The 24,995-nt window shown below is 40.2% G+C and overlaps 2 protein-coding genes across 5 annotated transcripts in view; both read left to right on the forward strand.

The window, feature by feature from the left end:
• Positions 1–6,528, forward strand: part of MCM8 (minichromosome maintenance 8 homologous recombination repair factor) — a 48,240-nt gene extending 41,712 nt beyond the window's left edge. Inside the window, exons 18-19 of one of the 2 annotated variants that reach the window (XM_003252238.3) lie at positions 1,109–1,298; positions 1,896–6,528. In XM_003252238.3, the coding sequence (XP_003252286.2) occupies positions 1,109–1,298; positions 1,896–1,988 (283 nt within the window). In that variant the 3' untranslated portion in view covers positions 1,989–6,528. The remainder of the gene's footprint in view (positions 1–1,108; positions 1,299–1,895) is intronic. The other variant, XM_004089539.3, reaches the window with a different exon arrangement.
• A 7,072-nt stretch (positions 6,529–13,600) lies between these two features.
• CRLS1 (cardiolipin synthase 1) overlaps positions 13,601–24,995 on the forward strand; it is a 33,882-nt gene continuing 22,487 nt past the window's right edge. The window contains exons 1-3 of one of the 3 annotated variants that reach the window (XM_030821956.1): positions 13,601–13,612; positions 17,258–17,395; positions 22,780–22,909. In XM_030821956.1, coding sequence (XP_030677816.1) covers positions 17,285–17,395; positions 22,780–22,909 — 241 coding nt within the window. In that variant the 5' untranslated portion in view covers positions 13,601–13,612; positions 17,258–17,284. Of the gene's footprint in view, positions 13,613–13,648; positions 14,355–17,257; positions 17,396–22,779; positions 22,910–24,995 lie in introns of those variants that run through there. The other 2 variants (XM_012510451.2, XM_030821955.1) reach the window with 2 other exon arrangements.

The following is a 24,995-nucleotide window of genomic DNA, read 5'->3' on the forward strand; positions in this document are numbered from 1 at the left end:
AGAATAGTTCCTAAATCACAGGATTGCTGGGAGGATTAAGTGGGATAGCCTATGGTAAATAAATATAATTAAGATAAATGTGACCTATTATTATTAACTGAAAGCATTTTTAACAACTTTCTCATGAGAAACAAGCATATGGGAGGTTTATCATAAAAGAGATTATGCTGTATTTCAGAGGAAAACAGTTACCATCTTACTATCATTTTTAATAGTCTTATTTGAATGACTCATTCCTATTTGTATAATGTAGGCTTTTAACTATTCAAGGAACAAAAGGAAGCTTTATTGTTTATAACCCATTAAAATCATTCCTGCAGCTCATTAAGGGGAGGGATTATACCTGTTTTGTTCACCACTATAAGCCTGTTGCCCAGCAGGTGACCAGTATATATTTGACTAATTAATTCCTGATTAAATAACAGTGTTACCAATTAATCTGGCTGTGAAATATATCTGTCCCATTGTTCAAGCAGGGAATCAGCAATAGAGTTGGATTAAACAGGATGGTTAATTGTGTTTCTAACTGGTGTTCTCAGACTTTAGCTAAAATTCACTATCAAGTACATATTTCTTTCCTTGGAGATATTGTGAAAATAAGAGAAAGCAGAAGAAGTGTGGCAGTAATAGGTGCATCCTTTAATATCTAACCATTATCACTGCAACTCACCATAACCTTTCTAGTTCATTCCTAGAGTATTTTAAATACCGTTTATTTAAAATACTGGTACAGCCAGATGCTGTTCCAGGAGATAGGACACATTTTTATTCAGTAAAGTCTAGATTTATTATATTTAGAATTTCTTTTCTTCATGAATCAAAAAGAATGTCCCAGGTATTTATATTGTAGTTTATCAATTTTGTGTTTTTATGCATCTCTCTCTTCAAATTTAGAAGTTTCTTAAAAGTGGTAACTATGTCCAAAATATTTTTATTCCTTATCAATCCATATCATAGTGAATTTCAGAGTGGCCACTCAATAAACACATGTTGAAATGTTTGCTAAGTGAGCCTTGTGGCTACTTCCAAATTTTTCTTCTGTAACCTGAAAGCCCAGGACAATTTCTATGGCAGTGCCACATTGGGTAATTTTTTCTTCCTTTTTAAGCATGCTAGGAACTTACTCTGATGAATTTGGGAACCTAGATTTTGAGCGATCCCAGCATGGTTCTGGAATGAGCAACAGGTCAACAGCAAAAAGATTTATTTCTGCTCTCAACAACGTTGCTGAAAGAACTTATAATAATATATTTCAATTTCATCAACTTCGGCAGATTGCCAAAGAACTAAACATTCAGGTATGTTAAATGAGTTAATGTCTTTTGTAATAATTTTAGGAGGTCCTTATTAATATATAGTAAAACAGAAACAGTTTTTACTTATTTAAAATTCATTCCTGCTTCTCAAAGGCTTTTCAGCATCTTGATAGTCAGAGGGAAACATTGTAATAAGACACAGTCTCTGTTTTTCTGACAGTCTCTTGTGGATATGTCATTTTAACATCTTTTAACCTCAGTTCCCTCATCTGTTAAATGGACATGATTATACCTGCTATTCCTACTTCAAAGTTCTCGTGAAAATCAATGTAATAGCACTTCAAATGTGCTATTACACATTATGGAAAATTAACTTCTTAATTTCAAAAGTTAGTTTGATTTGTTTTTCAGCTAACCTAAAACATAAAATATTCTCTGCCTGTTGGAACTTTTATTTTTTGTTTATTTAGGCATTATATAATCCAGAGCTCAAATATAGGCAGTTTGCTCTGTAAGAAGTAAAAATAATTTTATTTGGCCAAGAAACTTTACAGTTACATATTATTGTTTGAGAGATTTATTTTAAAAGTAATATTTTGACATGTTACTTAATGGGCTAAACCTTTTGTTTTCTTCCAGGTTGCTGATTTTGAAAACTTTATTGGATCACTAAATGACCAGGGTTACCTCTTGAAAAAAGGCCCAAAAGTTTACCAGCTTCAAACTATGTAAAAGGACTTCACCAAGTTAGGGCCTCCTGGGTTTATTAGCAGATTAAAGCCATCTCAGTGAAGATATGTGCGCATGCACAGACAGACACACATACACACACACACACACACACACACTCAAATATTGTTCTCTGAAAAATGATGTCCCAAAAGTATTATAGGAAAAAAGCATTAAATATAATAAACTAATTTAAGGAGTGATAAAGTCTCCAGATGCAGTAGCTCACACTGTAATCACAGCGACTCAGGAGGCTGAGGTGAGAGGATTGCTTGAGGCCAGGGTTCGAGATCAACCTTGGGCAACCTAGCAAGACCCCATTTCTTTAAAAAAAAAAAAAAAATTTAAACTTAGCTGGGTGTGGTGGCACATGCCTGTAGCCTCAGCTACTTGTGAGGCTGAGGCAGGAGGATTATCTGAGCCCAGGAGTTTGAGGTTACAGTGAGCCACAATCACACCGTTCACTGCACTCCAGCCTGGGCAACAGAGTAACTTTTGACTCAAAAAAATAAAAAAAAATTGTAGTGGTAGCCATGTGTTAGTTGTTAAATAAATTCTCCAAAAGGCTAAAAGTAAATTACTTATAAATTTTTTATAGTTATATTTTTGACCTGCCTTTTATATGTATGAATATTTCATAGTTTCGCATATCAAATGTAGGCATTCAGACAAATACATAAACCAATGAACATATTACATATTCTATGTTCCAATAAAACTTTATTTATGGACACTAAAATTTGAATTTCATAAAATTTTCCCATGTCAAGAATACAAAATACTCGATTTTTGTTTTTAGCCATTTAATAATAGGCCTCATTTATTCCACAGGCTGTAGTTTGTAGAGACTTGCCTGCAAACAATAGAAACAGACTGATTAAGCAGGAGGAGTTTTTTGAAAGAATTTTGGTTAGCTCACAGAATTACTAGAAGGCAGGTGAACCAGGAGGGTAAGCTCCCAGCAGCAATTTGTAAAACCATGCCTTAGAACTGGACTAAGGAAGAAGCTGCTGACACTCTACTGCCACACAGGGCGCTGGAAGAAAGTGCTACTGCCTCCATGCCCCACCTTTGCCACTTCTGCAGCAGTAATCGGTAGAAGAATGCCCCCACCCACACCGGAACAGCAACAAAAGGATTCCCCATGAGGCGCCTCCCTAAGTTGCTGAATTCAAAAAAGAAGTCGCATACAAAGACATCTGATTGAAAAAGGGTATGTTATATGCCCCTTTCATAGGCTGCTAGGGAGTTTTCCTGGTTCTACTTTTGGGTGGTGGGATCAATAAGACCAGAATTTCTCATATGTTGTGAGAGGATTGAAATGTTACAGGGTTGCCAGCCAAACTGTCAATCACGTGTAAATCCAACAAACACTTTGTAACATACAAGAACTCAGGAAATGTGAACCATTGTTGGAGAATCTACTAAAATACAGCTTCCAGCAAACCAGAAGATGAATGGAAAATGTAAATAAAAAGAACTGGCAGTGTATATCAGATGTTTAACTGTAGGACCAAAACTAAGATGTGGAGACTATTGCCATAGACCACAGTGTAAATTTTTTTTTTAAGTGAGGAAGGAAAAATCAGGAATCAAAAGAGGGGCCAGGCACAGTGGCTCACATCTATAATCCCAGAGCTTTGAGAGTTCGAGGCAGGAGGATCACTTGAAGCCAGTTTTGAGGCCAGCCTGTGCAACACATTGAGACCCTATCTCTACAAAAAATAGATTAGCTGGGCATGGTGGTGCATGCCTATTGTCCTAGCTACTGTGGAGGCTGAAAAGTAGGAGGATCACTTGAGCCCAAGAGTTTGAGGTTACAGTGAGCTATGGTTATACCACTGCACTCCAGCCTGGGCAAGAGAGCAAGACCTTGTCTCTTAAAAAAAAAGGAGAAAGTAGATAGTAGTATAAATATAGTGAAGTCTTTAAAAGCTAGGGGTTAAAAGATATTTAAAGCAAATAACCCAGGTGTGATGGCGCGCACCTGTAGTCCCAGCTACTAGGGAGGCTGAGGTAGGAGAATCACTTGAACCCGGGAGGCAGAGGTTGCAGTGAGCCAAGATCGTATCACTGCACTCCAGCCTGGGCAACAGAGTGAGACACTTTCTCTAAACTAAATAAGAGATATTTAAAGCTGAAAAAAATATATTAGTAGAATTTAAAACATTTCACAAAAGTCAACACATAAATAATATCAACCAAAATAAAGTGGTAGACACAAGAGGAAATGTACTAATTTATTGTTCAAAGAGGAAAATAAATCTCAAAGGTTAAGGCTGTTATATAAATTTATTTTTAAAAAGACATAAACCTACATTTTCAGAATGAATTGTTCCATGTTTCCTTAGATTCTGTATTTAGCATCCATTAATCACAGGGCCAAACTAACAACAAAAGTTGTTTAGCTTCCCCTTACAATCCAGCTTTTGTGGGTGTGCAGACATCACATTACAGTCCCTCCAACCACAAACCCCAACATACAGTATTTCACTTCCTGACCAATAGGGGGTGTCCCCACACCTTTCAACCACTGTAGCAACAAAGCTCTGGCCTAGGCTTTTCACTTGCTTCTTTACTGCCTGACTGACTTTGGTGTTTCCCCATGTGGCCTGGTGTGGCATGGCATGCCCTCTTGGGAGATGAAAGTAATCTTCCATAGGTAATTGTTTCTGTGTCACCACTGCTGATTAAAACAAATCCTAAGTACAAATGTTAGAAACGTGCAAAGCAAAAAAACATTACATCATGAAAGTTTCTTTTTCTCTCTTTTTTTTTTGAGACAGAGTTTTGCTTTTTGCTCAGGCTGGAGTACAGTGGTGCGATCTCGGCTCACCGCAACCTCTGCCTCCTGGGTTCAAGCGTTTCTCCTGCCTCGGCCTCCCTAGTAGCTGGGATTATAGGCATGTGCCACCATGGCTAATTTTGTATTTTCAGTAGAGACGGGGTTTCTTCATGTTGGTCAGGCTGGTCTCTGACTCCCGACCTCAGGTGATCTGCCTGCCTCAGCCTCCCAAAAAGTGCGGGGATTACAGGCGTGAGCCATCATGCCCGGCTGAAAGTTTCTTTTTTAAGGGATGGTGGTCTTGCCATGTTGTCCAGGATGGACTTGAACTCCTCAGCTCAAGCAGTCCTCCCACCTCAGTCTCCTGAATAGCTGAGACTACAGGCATGCACCACTATGCCTGGCTGCAAGATGAAAATTTAAGAGATGGGGGTCTTGTTCTGTCGCCCAGGCTGGAGTGCAGTGACATGATCAAGCCTTGATCTCCTGGGCTCAAGCAATCCTCCCACCTCAGCCTCCTGAGTAGCTGGAACCACAGGAATGCAACACCATGCCCAGCTAATTTTGATTTTTAGTAGAGATGAGGTCTTCCTTTGTTGCCCAAGCTGTTCTCAAACTCCAGGGCTTCCTGAGTAGCTGAGACTACAGGTGTGAGCCACCATGCCCAGCCTTCTCTCTTTTCCAATATTGTGTTAAGGAAATTGTATTGGTGGTAATCAACTTGTTCATTTCATTTTTAGGATAGAGATATCAAGGTGAGAGTATAACTGAACCAGAAGAGGAATAAACACCACCCTGTGATTGATGGATCTTTATAGCTCCCCTTTGATAAAGAAGGGAAATATCATACTTACATTAACATGTTATAGTTGCTGTTGTTATACAGAAGAATATTAAACAATATTCGTATATTGTTTATGAATGCATTGAATGCATAAACAATGATATGGATATTGACTAGCCAAAGAGGTGGATAAATGTAGATAGAATGATACGGGGATTTGGAATTCAGTGTCCATTCTGTTTTCCTAGTGTGCCTTCCTATAATGCAGGGGCTGGAAGGTGAGAAAATAACCACATTTCCCAAATTCCCTTTGCAGGTAGATTTCCAGATGTGAACTGGGTTCCACTGATCAGATATCCATGTGTGAGATTTGGAAGGCAGAACTGAGGAGACAGCCATCTTCCTCTTGCTTGTGTTCTGGTGGCATGTGTGGTTGAGGAGACATTTAATTTCCCTGTAGCAGAATTCTTGCAGTCAGTTGTTGAGGCAAGTGGGCATGGTGGATGCAACCCTGATCTTCACCTTTCTCATTATTGTGGGGTAGCAGTGCCTCTGGCAAGCCAGACAGACCTGCAGTGTTTTTCTGGGAGTTAGTTCTGGAGACCCAGTACGGAACCCACTCCTAGTCCTTGTGACAATATTGTAAGCATCCAGTTCCCTGTTTTACAGTCCTTTTAAATGTGGCTAGCTACAGTGGTTTGTGTTTCCTACAACTAATCACTCATACATCTGTATCTAAAGCACTCCACCTGGGTCATGTACTATACTTAAAATTATAAGGCAATATTAATTCACAAAACTACATACTCGTTTTATTTAACCCTCAGAAGAACTAAAAACAAAAGCTATACCAGGCTTGCTCTAGAGTGTGGGCTTGGGAATGGAAAGGCAGAGTGCACCTACTGATTTCCATCATCAGTTTTTCTATACCATGGAGTTACTTACCATGTGTATATATAACACTGATAAAAATTAAAAACAGGTTAAAATAAAAACTGAGCCAGATTCTGACATTTAAATCAGAATTATTCTTAGTACATAGACTTGCAAAGTCACTGAATAATTCCTTGGGACTGCGGACTCCTAGTCTTTGCTTCTAGAAATGTATAGTAATTTCAACACATCATATATATAGAGAGAGTATATATATATACACTCTATATAGAGTATATATAGAGTGTATACTCTATAGAGTGTATATATACACTCTAGAGTATATATATACACTATATACTCAAGTATACACTCTAGAGTATATATATAGAGTATACACTATATAGAGTATATTACATATACTATATACTCATATACTATATACACTAGAGTGCATATATATACTATATAGATATGTATAGAGTATATACTCTATACACTATATACTCTAGCATATATATACTCTATAGAGTATACTATATAGTGTATATATACTATATACACTATATACACTCTATAGAGTATATATGTTCTCTTTCCATATATATATAGTAATCAGCTTCCTCAGGTTGAAACATCTAGATATATTGAAAACACTGGATAGTCTGCAAACTCCTCTTCGTTAGAGAATGTATATTATCTTTAGTATTAAAATGACTCTTCTAAGTCCTGAGAAGCACCTCAGAACACTGCATTCACATGTTTGCTAGGCAGAATAGTACCCACCCTGTAAGACATCACATCCTAATGCCCAGAACCTGTGAATCTGTTAGGTTACATAGCAAAGGGAAATTAAGATTGCTAATCAGATGACCTTAAAATAGGGAGATTATCTTGGATTATCTGCATGGGTCCAATATAATTAGAAAGAAACTTTAAAGTGGAAGAGGGAAGCAGAAGAGAGCCAGAGGCAGATGCAACTACAGAAGAAGGTGCAGATGCAGCATTGCTGGCTTTGCAGATGAGGGAAGGAGGCCTTCAGCTAAGGATTGTGGGTGGCTCTAGAATCTTTTTTTCCATCTCAGTATGTATGCCACAGTTCAGGTTTTTGTTTTTTTATTTTTGAGATGGAGTTTCGCTCTGTCATCCACGCTGGAGTGCAATGGTGAGATCTTGACTCACTGCAACTTCCGCCGCCTGGGTTCAAGCAATTCTGTCTCAGCCTGAGTGGCTGAGATTACAGGTGCATGCCACCACGCCCGGCTAATTTTTTGTATTTTTAGTAGAGACAAGGTTTCACCATATTGATCAGGCCGGTCTTGAACTCCTGATCTCAGGTGATCCACCCACCTCAGCCTCCCAAAGTGCTAGGATTACAGGTGTGAACCACCGTGCCCGGCCTCACAGTTAAGGTTATTAATGTGATTTAACTGAATAAAAAATGCTGGGTTGTGTGGCGACATGGTTTTTAAAAATGTAAACGGCTGGGCATGGTGGCTCATATCTGTAATCTCAGCACTTTGGGAGGCCGAGGCAAGAGAACTGTTAAAGGTCAGGAGTTGGGAGACCAACCAGCCCAGGGTATATATAGGGAGACCCTATCTCTTAAAAAAAAAAAAAAATTACCTGGGCGTGATGGCATGTCCCTGTGGTTCCAGCTACTCAGGAGGCTGAGGCAGTAGGATTGCTTGAGCCCAGGAGTTTGAGGCTGCACTGAGCTATGATCACACCACTGCATTCCAGACTGGGTAACACAGCGAGTCTATCTGCAGTGCAGTGTCTCTAAAAAAATATATATATAAACCCAAAATATAAACAGTAAGGACTATGAAGTATGTACAGGAAATTAATAGCCAAAGAATATTTTACCATGTTCAAAAACAAAATTCTTCATGTGGCTGAGAGAAGAAAGAAAAAAATGGTATGTTTGTGTTCCATTTGCAGGTATTACATAAACCCATTTTAAATGAACTAAAATGCCTAGGATTTGGAGGGGAAAAAATTATCTCGTGCTCACATTTGAAGGTTCTTCTCAGAAATAAACCACTTAAAGAGACCACAGTACTGGTTTAATTTTTTTTTCCCATAGGAGCAGAGGGAAACAGGTGGTTAACCATTTTTGGAAATTCTGTCATATCTTCTGAATAGAAAGGATAGGTGGATGTAATGTTAAAACAAGGCTTTCTGAACCAGCAATCCCCAACCTTTTTGGCAACAGGGACTGGTTTCAAGGAAGACGGTTTTCCACGGGCCTGGATGGGGGGATGTTTCGGGATGAAACTTCCACCTCAAGTCATCATTAGTTAGATTCTCATAAGGAACGCACAACCTAGATTTCCCGAATGTGCAGTTCACAATAGGGTTCACACTCCTATGAGAATCTAATGCGCTGCTGACCTGGCAGGAAACAGAGCTCAGGTGGTGATGCTCGCTGGCCTGCCGCTCGCCTCCTGCTGTGTGGCCTGGTTCCTAACAGGCCATGGATTGGTATTGGTCCACAGCCCAGGGGTTGGGGACCCCTGTAACCAAAAGGAAAACAAGATTCTTAAATCTTTACAGGAAGGAGGAATGGAATGGAAAATAAGGCAATTTGTACACTAAATGATGTTAAAAATCCCTTTATCACCTTTAAAATATGAGCAGAGAGGAAAAAAATATTAAAACCAACCCTTTTACTCTCTTATTTGTAGATAATGCCTGCCTCACGAGAATGTTATTTCTTTTAAAGGTTCCAAAAGAACCATATAAAAACTTAGTAATGACTTAATTGTTCACATATTCTAGTGACATCAATACTTAGGAAGAAATGTGGAAAGGTTGGCACTAGAAGTTGACATAAGAATTAGTTTAGCTGGGTGCAGTGGCACATGCCTATAGTCCCAGCCACACAGGAGGCTGAGGCAGGAGGATTGCTTGAAGCCAGGAATTCTGGGCTATTATAGTGTGCTATGCTGATTGGGTGTCCGCACTAAGTTCGGCATCAACATGTCGATCTCCTGGGAGTGGTAGACCACCAGGCTTCCTAAGGAGGGGTGAACCTGCCCAGGCCAGAAATGGAGCAGGTCAAAATTCCTGTCCCGGTCAGTAGTGGGATTGCCCCTGTGAAGAGCCACGGCAGTCTAGCCTGGGCAACAGAGTAAGACCCTGTCTCTTACATAAAAAATAAAATAATAAAAATGAAAAAGAGAGTTTAGATCTCTTGATAATTTAGATAGTAATCTAAATTATAGTAATCTAAATTATAGAGTTCAGGTGGAGTTAATCTCTGCAAGTCCTGAGGAGCTATGCCCAAGGTGCTTGGCCCTACCAGGAATGCACTCTTTTGCTTACATGTGTTTCAAATCTTAAATCCCATCATTTAGTTTTTTCCTATTTAGGCTGTGGGACGGTGTGTTTATTACAATGATTGAAACCTGTGCCTTATTTGAATTACTAGTTATTCAAAACACATCTTTGGGTTTAGTGCTCGGTAATTACAGCGTACTCCCATAAGACTTAACTCATTGATTCCTAGAGATGTTTTTTGAGACAAGGTCTCGGTCTGTTACCCAGGCTGGATGGAGTGCAGGGGCACGATCTCGGCTCACTGCAACTTCTGCCCCCCTGGGCTCAAGCGATCCTCCCACCTCAGCCTCCTGAGTAGCTGGTACCACAGGTACCCACCATCATGCCCAGGTTTATTTTTGTATTTTTGGTAGAGATGGCGGGCGGTGGGGGGAGAGCAGGTGGGGTCCGGGAGAGGGGGGTGGTCCTCACGGTGCCCAGGCTGGTCTCGAACTCCTGAGTTCAAGCAGTCCACCCACCTCGGCCTCCCAAAGTGCTGGGATTACAGGTATGAGCCACCATATCCAGCTGTTTTGACTTGATTTAACTTCCAATCATTAATATTTACATAAGATCCATTTGCAAAATGGCCCAAACAAAAAGTGGCCCAAGTTTATTGTGTCCTAGACTAAATAACACAAGTAACTAACAGTACATTACACTGCATATCTGATACAAGAATGCAGTACACATATTTCTAGACTTTGTTCATTTATCCCTAGGCAGAAAATATTCATAATAGATTTGGAATAAAATTTTCTTCTCAAAAAGCTTAAACTTCAAATAGAAGTGATAAGTGAGAATGATTGGGTTGCAGAATTTTCAAAAGCCTAACAACAGCCCGGGCATGATGGCTCACACCTGTAATCCCAGCACTTTGGGAGGCCGAGGTGGGCAGATCACTTGAGGTTGGGAGTTCAAGACCAGCCTGACCAACATGGGGAACTCCTGTCTCTACTAAAAACACAGTAGTTAGCCGGGCGTGGTGGCATGCGCCTGTAATCCCAGCTGCTTGGGAGGCTGGAATCGCTTGAACCTGGGAGGTGGAAGTTGCAATGAGCCGAGATAACGCCACTGCACTCCAGGCTGGGTGAGAACAGGGCGAGGCTTCATCTCAAAAAAACAAAACAAAACAAAACAAAAACAGCCTAAAAACAGGTTCCAAGAAGTAGTAGCAAAGAGGTAATTTGTTCGAATATACAGCACAGTCATACACAGCACTTTGCAACTTACCAAGGAAAACATTAAAAGTGGCAAGACAATACTACCCTCTAGGGGCAGAATTTTTATTTTCACAACTTCTCAGCAAAGGATCAATGAAAGGATGAACTAAACAGTTAATAGCAGGCTAATTATTCAAGATTGAACAATCCTTTCTCTTTTCACGTTCTCTTGGGGTAAGCAGTTACATGATTGACTACAGAAGTTGGGATAAGACACCTGACCAGTACCTTCTGGTTACTTATGAAAATAATTCTGATACAAGGGTAGAGAGAGAAAAATTTGAAATGAACTTCATGAAACTTAGAATTTATATATGGATTTTTATTTCTATTTTTATTACAGACTTAATATTCTAATTTCTCCCCATTTTGGGAAAAAAGTTCAATGACAGATATTCCCAGTCCCTTCAGACATATGAGGTGCCTGTGTGTTTAATCTGCTTGGACAGAAATTATTACAGAATTCATAAAACAGGAAATGAACATTATAAACCAGTTACGAACTGTAGAATATTTTGGTTTCCTCTGCCCCCTGCCCTGCTCTAAACTCTGCTTCACTGGGTTTCTGCATTTTCTCCATCCTTTATCCCAGATTAACCTGTTCATTTATTGACTTCTGTCAAGTTCTAGAAAATGAGATCAAAGGGTGATAGCTGGATGTTCTTCCGTCTTAAAATGTTAGGGAAACAGTTTGTTAAAAGCATGTTACTCTTTAGTCATAAGTATTGAGCAGTCATTGCCCTTCAGGCCAAAATGCCAGCCACTTTATTTTCCTACTTTTTAAAGACAGCCATCAGCAGTCTGTAGTAGAGCTGGCTTTCTTAACACAAAACAGTTTATTATATTTTAATTGGCGGGCTCTATTGTATCTTAGAGATTTTTTTCTCTAATTTTATATTGAAGTGAAAAATAGGAAGAACATAAAATTTGCTACATAGATAATTTTGGAGATGTTCTATTTTAAACATTGATAACAGCATAATTTAATTCCATATTTTGAAATATACAAAAAATATATACAACTAAAATGGTATCTAAAACAGAAACCTATGAGTGCTAGCTCCAAACAATAAGGCAAATAAGTGAAGAGCTCAGGTAAGGGTGTTATTCTTGAGGGCACAAAGCCTGGATAAAACTAGATTACCACAAATAGTATAGAAGTTGAAGAAATCAACACAGTAACTAGAATTAATTTAGAAAAAATTAATAAAAGGTTGGACAAATACCATAATAGAAATAAAACCTATCAGAGCAACAAATGGAAAAAACACACAAAAGCAAGTTTGTGTCCTCAGTGCCAAGGATTAGAGGCAGATGAAGTACAGACTGAATATAGGGAATAGAAAAAAGCCCCAAGAGACAATGAGTATCTTAGGAAGTGGAGAGTGAATAAAGGCAATCTCATGACAGGAAGGGAGAGACTGGAATCCTGCCCGCTCCCTCTTGCCAGGGTTACCCAGAATCAATGTTTACCTATGAGAATCGTGTTTTTAAATAGTTTTTAAAGTTTTAAAAACTTTTACATTGCTGGTACAGAAGTTTCAATTTTTCTCTCAATGTCAGGATTTCAATGTAAGAAATAGATTTTTTTTGGATAAAATTTTTTTGGGGATAAATACCCGCTGCTTCATCTACAATGTTGCTCACTTTCAGTTGGCCTTTCCCTTTCCTAACTACCCGAATTAAGACTTTAAACTCAACTGTAAGGTAGTTCAGCCATCATAGGTGGGGTTAGTGGGGGGATAGTGGAGAGGCGGCAAGAACCATTCAAATTCAGTTCAACACTGAACTCAGCAAGAAAAAAATTACCTAACATTGCAAATTAATATTGATATGTCAATATGTTTAATATACTAATCAATATATTAATCAGCTAATTAATGGTGAACTGACTCATAACTATCTCGGATATTATAGGCAAGTTTCTTAACCTCTCTACACCTAAGTTTCCTTATCTGTAAAAGTAATAATGGGACCCTCATCTTGCAGTCGTTGGGAGGATTAAACGGGATGATGCACTAAAGCCAGGTTATATAGTATAATTGAAACTTTTGTACTAGCAATGTAAAAATTTAAGATAATTTTAAAACTATTTAAAAACACAATTCTCACAGGTAAACAATGATTCTGGATAATACAGTGTTACTGTTTTCAGCAAAACAACCACTGCTATTATTAACATTTGCTAATGCTTATGTTTTTAGCATATGCATCTTCATTCAATGCTCAAAAAGGAGAGAATTACAGAGCCAATATTTATTAATCATTTCTTCAGTACTAGATACTGTAAACCACCCACAAGAACCGTAGGGCGCCGCACGCACCTCGGAGGGGGCCCTTCTGCCGGCCACCCGCCTCGGAGGGTTTCAGGCCAGGGCCTGAGGTGGCTCCTGCCCCCTCGCGGCTATGTTGGCTGCGCGGTCATCCTACCTTGTTCGTTTCTCCCCTTCCCCCCCAACGGGCCTTGGCTCCCGGCTGCGGGTCAAGACAAGAGGGCGCCGCGTACCCGCTGCTTCCCAAAACCCACTGAGCCCGACGCGCGCGCCTCCGCTGTGCCAGGGGCGCCGGGAAGCCCGACGGCGACGGTGTCGTAAAAGCGTCGCGAAGGCGTCCGCCCTTGGCGGCTTTTGCCACCTGTGTAAGTGGAGTGTGCTGGGGTGTGAAAAGTAGTATGGAGGCAGCGGTGGCCCAGTTTGTGTGTGGTTGCCGGGTCTCCATGGAGAAGGGGCTCGCCAGTGTCCCAGGCTGCTGAGCTCTCGCCGCCCGAGTTCCCGCGGCGCGGCCGCAGGGCCATGCTAGCCTTGCGCTTGGCGCGCGGCTCGTGGGGGGCCCTTCGCGGCGCCGCTTGGGCACCGGGGACGCGGCCGAGTAAAGGGCGCGCCTGCTGGGCCCTGCTGCCGCCCGTGCCCTGCTGCTTGGGCTGCCTGGCCGAACGTTGGAGGCTGCGTCCAGCCGCGCTTAGCTTGCGGCTGCCCGGGATCGGCCAGCGGAACCACTGCTCGGGCGCGGGGAAGGCGGCCCCCAGGCCAGCGGCCGGAGCGGGCGCTGCTGCCCAAGCCCCGGGCGGCCAGTGGGGCCCGGCGAGCACCCCCAGCCTGGTACGTACCGATGAGGCGGCGGCGGGCCGGCCCTGGGCTGGGGTCGCCGCCCCTGCACTGGAGTAACATGCTCTGGGTGGTGCAGCTCGGACGCTTCCGTTTCCTAACTTTTAGATTCTTCCCTGAGAAGAAGTTACTGGCAGGTCATTCGGTTGGGATGAATTTCAGGGTCACCAGCAGGGTCCACCTACGGTCTCTGTGGTCAAGTTAGAAATCCTCTCATCCCCCTTCTATCTGCACCCGTTGCTGGAAGGGCCGCCTCTGCATATTGCATTGGTAAAGGTAGCCTTCGCTTGTCTTACTAAAAGCCTATTTTTAATTCTTTGGAAGTGAATCCCCAGTGTTTAGGGCAAGTCTTTGGAATATTTAGAAAGGTATACAGGCCCTTCTGTTTGCTTGTGCAAGTTTCGTTCACCATCATTTGACCTTTGTTAACCTTACACATTATAGGATGAAGGCTAATTAAATAATTTAGGTCGTAATTAAAAGATCTTTTAACCTTTAATTATAGAAAAAGATTTAAACTATTCTCGAGGTAACGGAGGGAAGTACTTGTCCACTTACCTGTTGATATGCTGCCCAGACAGAAGACACCCGAGCATGAGTGTGGGAGATCTTTTGATGTCATGTTAGCAAGACTCATGCAATTATTACATCTTCAATTGTTATGTCTTCAGTGGCCCTTGTACTGCTTTCATCAGTTGTACAGCATGGGTTGAGGTGGCCAGATCCTGGCAGGGGTCTCAACTCCACTAATAGCTAAAGCACGTTGGGGTTTGAATGCTGGATAGTTTGAAGTTGCCATATCCTGACTGAAGTCCTTCCCAGAACAGCAGTGGTTGGTCGAGTATGCCACAGGTTATCTGGTTGAGTAATCTGAGATTAGCTCTCCTAATGTTAACTTTGAAACTTTTACGGATTTAATGATTACAAATTAATGAGACATCTTAACCGAAATATTCTATGTGGAGCTAAAAAGAACTCCCTTCACTGTTCCAGCAACATTCAGTTGTTTGTTAATTCGCCAAATGAAGTGATGTTTCTGTTTACAGCTTTGTCTTTAATTTTGCCCTGTGGATAATTTCTGAAGTTAATTTGGGGCCCTTTTTTCTGATCTTTTGCTTAATGCTTTTTCGCAACCATGTGCAACCTTCTCCCCTCCCACTCTTCCCTTTGAGTTGCTGTAACCTTTGATCAGTATTTGACTTATTTTCTACCATAGTATGGTCAACAGACTTATCTTTTTTCTCTGGACTCTGAAACACTCTGATATTTGAACTTGAATTTGGAATGTATTCCAAGAATGTTTTCATTGTATAATGTGGATTACTTTCAGTAAAAGATCTCAGAGTAGAGGTTTGTATTGCTTCTTTTGTGGTTGCTCTTCGGATAATTTGAAGTTTTTCTATAGCTTTCAATGACAGTATTCTGCCACCTGACCCCAGCAATAACTATTTAATTATACCGCCAAGCTGAGGTGCTTTCTTGCTGGGTTTCTTTTATAAATACAGACATAGTGTCTTTAGAGAATACTTTTTTTTTTTTACAGGATAGTTCATAGAATTTTAAAAGAATCTTCAGAAATGGACTTTGCCACCTTTTTTACAACCAAAATTAAGATTCAGGCAAGTTGGCTAGTACTGATTAAGAAGAAGGTTAAAAGGGATTCTAGAGAAGAGAAAGTCCCATGGGGTAGAATTGGCAGTCTTGACACAGCGGAGAAAAAAAATCTAGGCTTCAGGGAAAGGCGTTTTCTTCTTGTTATTTCTGTACCCTGTTGTGCAAGGTGTCTTAGCTCCGCTGGGCCGAGGCTTTTCAAAGCTGAAATACCCTCTCATGAGTCAGATTCTGTTTGGCAAGAAGGGGATGTTCTTCAGACAGCTGCCAAAGAGCTCTTTTGTTAGTGCCAACTTCAAACAGCTTGGCTCCAAATGAGGTGTCTAGGAATCGCAAAGCCCCCAGATGGGAACTGTGAAAGCCCTTGGTTTTTAGTTGAGGATCTTAACATTTCCATGACTGTTTTGAACAAATTTACACAATTTCTCGATTTCCAAATATCACAATCCCTATTCCTATCTCCATTTTCTTCTAGCAGTTCTCTAACTTAGTGATGAGGTTATAGAATTAAATCTGTTTTCGTTCTCTTCATTTGTACCTCCATACACTCTATATAGCATTTAGCATTCTTTAGATATGTGTAAGGGAGTGAGGGAGATTCTTCGCGGTAAATATTCCAAGCTGAATGCCTGGAGTTGATAATTTGGCCTTTTTTCCTGACACTTTTACTTGTAAGTAGACACTGTTTGTCTATTTACAAGATCTTCCTGAAGTTTCACCTTTAAAAGCAGACTGTTGAAAGTTCTGAGTTCTTACAAGGAAGTTATATGTTAAAGGCTTAGCTTATATGGCAGATAATACATGTGTTCTGTCTTCCCTCTCTTAAGAAAACCTGTAATAGGCCGGGTGCGGTGGCTCACGCCTGTAATCCTAGCACATTGGGAGGCCGAGGTGGCGGATCACGAGGTCAGGAGTTTGAGACCAGCCTGGCCAACACAGTGAAACCCTGTCTCTACTAAAAATACAAAAGTTAGCTAGGCGTGGTGGTGGGCACCTGTAATCCCAGCTACTTGGGAGGCTGAGGCAAAAGAATCACTTGAACCCGGGAGGTGGAGGTTGCAGTGAGCCGAGATCGTGCCACTGCACTACAGCCTGGGCAACAGAACTAGACACCGTCTCAAAAAAAAAAATAAAAGAGAAAAGGAAACCTATAATATGTAAGACACCTTACTCTGTGTTTGGGTACATGATACATCTTCATCTTTTGTATTCTTTTTTTTTCTTTTTTTAATTAAAAAAAATTGAGATGGGATTCTTTCCATGTTTCCCAGGCTGGTCTCTAATTCTTGGGCTTAAGGGATCCTCCCGCCTCAGCCTCCTGAAGTGCAGGGATTATAGGCGTGAGCCATCATGCCCAGCCATCTTCTGTATTCTTGAAAGAAGATTTTAGGGAGATATCTGTAAAAAGAAAAGAATGGATTTTAAAATTCAATGTAATGTACTAAATTTAAAGTTTATGTAGCTTCTGACTGAAGTTGATGAAGTATATTTTTCTAATGTATGTATATAGTTATTCAAAGTATGAATTCACAGTATTTTATTTAAATTTTGTTGTCTTTGTGTTTCAGTATGAAAACCCATGGACAATCCCAAATATGTTGTCAATGACGAGAATTGGCTTGGCCCCAGTTCTGGGCTATTTGATTATTGAAGAAGATTTTAATATTGCACTAGGAGTTTTTGCTTTAGCTGGACTAACAGATTTGGTAAGTTGTAAATGCACTCCCAGTTTGCTCTCCTTCCAAATCCTGGTCTGTACTACTAAACCGAAATCGCATAGCCTTAGCCTGCTTTTCTCTGGGAGGAAATCCTCAAGATGAATTTGACGTAGTACTTTTTGTGAGGACTTTGTCTTTAGCATCTATATGGGATTTTTTTTTCATATGATTTCAGGGAGGAAGCGAAGGTTGTAGGGAAGTAAAGGAGGGGATACTTTGTCCTCTTGGTTTTTAAGAGTGGAAGAAACCCCCTTAGAAATTTCCAAAGAGCTGAGTGCTTGCTTTAGGGATAGAAATAAAGGAGAGGAGATCTGAGATGACTTTTCTATGTATTGTGATAAAGAGGAACACTCTGATCTGCAAAAAAAAAGTTGGTTTTCCTAGTGGAGAGGGAAACTAGACCAGTTGTTAGGACCCAGGGAACTGGGATGTGACCAGGAGCATGTAGAAGTCATAGCTTTGCTCAGGTTTCATGCTAGCAGGAGGCTGTAGGTGCCCCCACAGATTTATTTTCTGATCTCTGCTCTACACCCCTCTGACTGCCCTGCAGAATACTCTGCTCTGGGCTGACAGTTGAACGTCCTTCCTTCTTCTCCTCCCTCAGCAGATGGACAAAGAAGAGGAGCTCTCCTTGATACTACATTGTTAGTTTTGATAGAGGAGAGGAGGATTTATTCAGATGATCTCAAATTGGAACTGGAAAATAATTGTATAACAGAAGGCTACATTAAATAGGCTTTTGTGGACTGGCTAGCTGTCATCACATATGACATTATTTGTATTACCAACTTTGTTTCATCAAAGTTTCGAAATGCCTTATAAAACTGGCTGGACACCGTGGCTTACACTTGTAATTCCAGCGCTTTGAGAGGTCAGGAGTTTGAGACCAACCTGCACAACATAGCAAGAGCCTATCTCTACAAAAAATTTAAAAATTACCTGGGCATGGTGGCACACGCCTGCAGTCCTAGGTACTCAGGAGGCTGAGGCAGGAGGATTGCTTGAGCCGAGGAGTTCAAGGCTGCAGTGAGCTATGATCGCACCACTGTACTCTAGCCTGGGTGACAGAGCAAGACCTTGTCTCTTAAAAAAAAAAAAAAAAAAAGGAAAAACTTCATGCTGTATAAAAACATAGTTGAGGGAAGTGTGGAAAAGTGGAGGAATAATTTTAAACCAGGGCAGAGTTAGCAGGAGAAATAGATACATTATATTCTTGTACAAGGTTGGTCTGAGAGCTATATGAGCATCCAGACAGGCAGTGCTTTGGTACCACTTCAAACTAATTTATGTTTGAAAAGCTTTGCTCAATATTTTTGAGAATCAAGAGAAACTAATTTTATATTAATAAAAGTTGTATGCCATCTTTCTTTGTAACATCAGCTGTTCTGTTTGAGGTTTATAGAAACAAAATCCCACCTGCCTAGTAGCAGTAGCATTGGTGGGCAACATAGAGTTAACTGAAGATTTTGGAGTGCAGACAAAAGAGAGCATTTGCATTGTTAATGGCATTTCCAAACCTGCTTCAAACATAGCCTCCAAAATTGGCTTTACCTCTCTTTTTCCAGAGTTTAGCGTCTACTAATATTTGTCACTACCTCTTCCCATTCTCACAATCTTTCTCCTTTTCTTTTGTCCCTGCTTTTTTTTTTGGAGACAGGAGACTCTGTCGCCCAGGCTGGAGTGCAGTGACATGATGTCGGCTCACTGCAGCCTCTGCCTCTTGGGTTCCAGCAGTTCTCCTGCCTCAGCCTCCCGGGTAGCTGGGATTACAGGCACGCACTACCATGCCTGGCTAATTTTTGTATTTTTAGTAGAGATGGGGTTTCACCATGTTGGCCAGGCTGGTCTCGAGCTCCTGACCTCAGGTGATCCACCCACCTTGGCCTCCCTCGGCCTGGGATTACAGGCGTGAGCCACTGCACCTGGCCTGTCCCTTCTTTTATCCCAAAGCCTGCACTCATTGTTAATATTATCTCCAAGTCTGTCAAAGGCCATTATACTGATAACAGTTTTTTTTTTTTAACATAAGAGACAAGATCTTTTTCAGTTACTGTAGTCTCCTTATCTGCTACGGTTTTTTTTTTTTTATTTTAAGCTGCCACATGAGATTGCAGTATTCATTGAATGTTAGAGAGGCCCCATTAACATTTTTCTAAATATATAAGATGATGTTTGTGGAAACCTAAGTTAACTGGTGCCACATTTCACATTTGTTCCATGGTAATTTTAGTAGTGCCTTTCGACTGGCCACTGGGAGGTGGCTGGACTCATCAGTTTAAGCCGGGGAATGACAAAGTCTGATTGCGTTGTGTGTGGAAAATGGATTCTAGACAGATAAGAGTGGAAGCTGAGTAACTGGTTAGGGGCTGGCCGTGATCCATGGCAGCAGTGGTGGGAGCTTAGACTGGGGTTGGAGTTTGGAGTTGGAGAGAAGTATGTGGGTTTGAGATATATTTTAAAGACAGAGGTAATATGTTGATGGATTAGATATGGAATGAGAGTAGGAAGAGTCAAATATGAATACTAGGGTCTTACTTTAAAAAAAAAATTATCTTCTAAAACCAGGTTCATGGAAATGACATTTTTTTTGTGATGGGCAACACTTGAGTAGGGCAGAGTTTAAGGGAGAATACTAAGAATTCTGTTGCCTATCCACATAGAAGTATCAATTGGGCAGTTTAGTAGTTTGGAGTTGGAGGAAGTCATCGTTACAGAGAGCGAAATTTGGGAGCTGTCAGATATAGATGGTTGGATCTGGGTAAAATCATCCAGGCTGAGGTAACAGAAATGAAGGGTCAGAGAAATGAGCAACAAGTAGAGCACCAGGAAAGAAGCCAGTCAGGAACCCTGGGAAGGAATAGCTGGTGAGGAAGGAAGAAAATCAGGCAGTGAGATTTCCCAGAAAGTGGAGAACGTGCTTCAGTTGTGTCGAGGTCAAGTACTCTAAAAATGTGGAATTCCTTGGTGGCCTTTATGAGCCTCACCTCTGGAGGGGTGGGGACAATTGGAGTGGGTCGATGAACACATGTGAGATGGTAATGACATTGGACGTTCCTTTGAAGCAGTTTTGCTTTGTAGGGGAATAGAGAAATAGGATCACAGAAGGGTCTTTTAAAAAGATATATACTGGGGAATTATATCTATATATAGATAGATACAAAATCCTATATGTAAAAATATATATGCTGGAGTATATGTATATACTGGGGAATTTTTGTTTGGCGTTTTTTTTTTCTTTTTTTTTTGAGATAAATCTCGTATTGCCCAGGTTGGCCTTGAACTCCTGGCTTGAAATGACCCTCCCACCTCAGCCTTCCAAGTAGCTGGGACTATAGGTGTGCCACTGTGCCCAGTGAATTTTTGTTGTTAGTTAACTGATTAATTAAATGATCAGGTAGAGAGATTAAATGAAAGGGAGAGATGGATGATGCAAGGGGAGATGTGGAAGAAGGGAGGCAGGTCACAGAAGGTGAGAGGGCATGGGAACGGATGAAGGAAGGCAGAGAGAATGAATGGATGCAGGTAGGTGGGGGATTTGATGATGGGAATATGAGGATGGGCTGACTACGTTTTTCTTTTTTCTTAAGGAAAATATAGACATGACCATGAACGAGAGGGATGGAGTTAGGTCTGAGGTGAGAGCAGGGACAGTGTGAAAGAGACAGTGTGAAAAGAGAGGGTAAATATGGTAAACAAGTGTGAGATTGCTAGGCAGTATTGGGTGCCCATGGGAGATTTGTGGTCACCAGTTTGAAGTGAGACCAGTCTTCCCATTTGTGTGTTTTACTTAAGCACTGTTCAGCTCTTAGGTGCAGGCCCAGCGTACATGGAGAGTTGTTTTTAAGCAGTGTTGAAGGAGAGTGGAGTGAAGGGGAGTTACAGATGTTTGTAAAGGAATGATGCTGATGACCTTGGAATCTAGTGTGGGTTAGAGGAATAGTGAAGATGAGAGGGTGAGGATGGCGAAAAAGCGAAAGGTTAAGTTCCCTGAGGTCAGAAACTGAACTAAACCTAATTTTCCAAGGTCCCAGCTCCCCAGTCTAGGTACTTTTCTGTTTGTATGCTTAAGAAGGAAATTGATTTTTTCAGTTGCAGTAGTAATAGCTAGTAACTACTCTTTTTGAGGATTTACTAAGTGCTGAGTGCTGAACAAGTATTAATCACATTGTGTGCTGAAGACAACCACCCCTTTGAGGTAGGTAATTTATCTCTGTTACAGATGAGGAAACTAAGGCTTAGTCAGGCCAAATAACTTATCCAAGATCACACAGCTAGTAAGTGGCAGAGCCAGGACTTGAACAGCTTCTGTTCTGCTACAAAGACCACATTTTTTTTTTTTTTTTTTTACCACGGTCCGGGACTAGTGCTGTCTCCTCTAACTCATTGGAGTACTTGAGATATGGACAACTTACTTGTTCTTTAAAATGAACCATGATTAATTGCGTCTAAATTAATCTTTTTTCCCCTTAGAAATAGTATTAGAGAACTCAAACATTCGTTGAAACTTGAAGTTAAATGAGTAAAAGCCAGGAAGGGATTTGGACAAACCAGAAAATATCTGCCTTGTTTAATGTGAATAGACAATACTTGGTTTCAGTCCATTTTGTGGCCCCAGAGTGGCCAGACCGCTCCCTTCTCAAGTTAGGATGGAGACCTGGGTTTTTATGGGAAGAATTGAATACTTAAATGTTGATAACTAATTACAGTTTTTAAAAACTCTGATAGGTCAAACAGAACCAGCTTGCAGGCCCCATTTGGCCCGCTAGCAACTAGATGTGACTTATGCTTTAAATATAGTTTATTTTTAATCACAATGATATAAAAATAAATAATTTAAGTATCAGAATTTTAACTAGGCCAGGTTGAGAGGATTGAGTTTTCTACTCAAATGTAGGTAATGCAGATACAGTGAGAATATGGAATAAACAGTGGTATTGAGCAAAATGAGTTGAAAAACAGAAAAATGGTAAGTTTTAACAGCGTTGGATTATATTATCCTAGTCCAGGCTCTGCCATTCATGCTTTGAGTTTTCTTTGGGTTCTTTGTAGCTCTAAATACATCACTAACTGTATCTCTAAATGTGTGTTTGGGTTCATCCCACAAAGGGGCCTTGTGAAAATACTGAGAAATAACCAGAAGGCCTTGAGGGGGAAAGAAAATAAATGTGCATTTATTTTAAGACCAGTTGCTAATTTAAAAGCGAAATGTATACCAGCGAAACAGTGAGAATGTTTGGGGGTAAGAAACAGAAGAGATTTTGTTAACATTTTATGAGAGTATAATTGTTATTCTGGTATATCTTAAGCTTCAGAATATCTACTCTGTTCCTGTTATGACATTTATATATATAAAAAAAAACTTCTATTTTCAGTTGGATGGATTTATTGCTCGAAACTGGGCCAATCAAAAATCAGCTTTGGGAAGTGCTCTTGATCCACTTGCTGATAAAATACTTATCAGTATCTTATATGTTAGCTTGACCTATGCAGATCTTATTCCAGGTAAGAACGCGTCATGCGTACTTTTGAATAGCACAGGGAAGAATGACATTAGTCAGCTTAGGATTTCTCTTGAGAGACAAATGATTTTTGTTCCAAAAATATAGTTTTCAACTTTAAACTGTTTCCCTAATTTTAAACTGTTCAACTGTTTTGTCAAACTACTTGTGGATTTTAGAATTTATGTCCTTGTTTTACTAGTAAAATCAGTTGCTTTCCTAGTAAGATTGTTTAAAATTAAAATCGAACAAATATTTCACAGTGCCAATTCATATTACTCTGAAATTTTTTGGTGATACATTATATATTTTTAGTGCCTAGCTTTTTGAAAGCAATTTAATTTTCCTACGTTTATTATCTTTATTAATATCGTTTAATCATAAGTGAGAACTCTGAAATCCTGAAGATGTCTATAAAATTTCACATTATGGAGACCCTATTATGCAATTTTTAAATCATACATATAGTTTGTACATTATATGAATACTTTTTCTGATAAGATTTCATTATTTTTTTGCTTTGTATTTTGCATGTGCTTTTCTGATTGTTCAATTTCTTCTTCAGTTGTATTTCTCAGCTTTTCTCCCTCAGACCAAGTTAAACTGTTTTTTTCCCAAGAGCTAGGAATCATATCTGATCACACTGGGACTTCCCTTCACTGTCAGTCTAAGAGTTTGCATTTTTGAGGTTTAGGAAAAGGAAAAAAAAAAGGAAGAAAGAAAGAAATTATATCTGAGAACAAAGAAGCTGCCACATGGTCCCTCGGTATCATGTTATTATTGACACTTGGTAGAAGTATAGTGGCGTTTCAGTCTAGTCTCCTCCAACTGGAAATTATTTTTCTTTCTTATTTTTAGTCTTCTAAGTTCTCATACCAAAATAAAAAATAAATTGGACTAATGTTTACTTTTATGTGCTTCTTTGAAAGTTAGAATTGAGGTGTGTATGTGATTGGGGAATGGCAGTGTGTGTGGGGGCGGTGTGTGCATGTGAGTTTTCTTGCCTAGGCTGGTCTCGAACTTCTGGGCTCAAGCGATCCTCCCACCTTGGCCTCCCAAAGCGATGGGATTACAGGCTTGAATCACCTTGCTTGGCCCCTCCCATTTTTTCAAAGTTACATTGTATTTTGATGTAGTATTTTACAAAGGTTGGCCAGTCATTTTGCTATTGAACATAGAAATTGTTTCCAGGTTTTTTGGAATTATGGGTAATGTTGCTGTTAGTTTTACTTATATGATTGGTGTAGGTTGCTTTCCAAGCTGAGACTTCCCTTTATTGGCAGTCTTAGAGTTTCCATTTTCTTTCTTCAGTGTTGAGTCTGTTTTTCCAGGCTCCCGTGTCTTCCTTTGCATTAAGTTACTCCTTTTCTCCAGTTGTTTTCTGTAGAAGGATGGAGTGTGGCAGCCAGATTTTTAGAGGTCTTAGACATCTCAATGTCTCTATTTTGTCTTCCATACATGATTGACAGTTGAAGTAGGCATTACTTTTTTTTGTCTTTTATCTTTTTTTTTTCTTTTTGAGACAGGGTCTCACTCTGTGACCCAGACTGGAGTGCAGTGGCGCAATCTTAGCTCATTGCAGCCTTAACCTCCCAGCTCAAGCAGTCCTCAGACGTCAGCCTCCCAAGAACCTACTACCACGTGCACCACCATGCCTGGCTAATATTTGTACTTTTTGTAGAGACAGGCTTTTACCACGTTGCCTAGGCTGGATACATAATTTTTAAATTGCAGATGATTTTAATTCAGAATTGTGAAGACCCTCTTCCATAGACTTGGAGATTTCAACTTGCTACGGAGCAGTCTCTTATTCAGATACCTTTTCCTTTACATGTGATTGTGTTTTGTATTGGAAAGCTTTTAGGATTTTAAGAAAATGTGATTCCTAATTGATGTTTTCTTTAAAAAGTTATCTCTCTTAATTCATTTTCTAATGCTTATATGGCTACCCAGTTATCCCAGCACTTTTTATAGAAAAATTTGTATTTTTCAGACTCAGTGCAAGGTAATTTCTAAGTTGTTTTCTTCCCCATTGATTTGTCTGTCTTTGCATCAGTGGCATTCTTCTTATTGCTTTGCTAAAAGTCTTG

The sequence above is a fragment of the Nomascus leucogenys genome, chromosome 11 (genome assembly GCF_006542625.1).
Source record: "Nomascus leucogenys isolate Asia chromosome 11, Asia_NLE_v1, whole genome shotgun sequence".
NCBI classification, from domain to species: Eukaryota; Metazoa; Chordata; class Mammalia; order Primates; family Hylobatidae; genus Nomascus; species Nomascus leucogenys.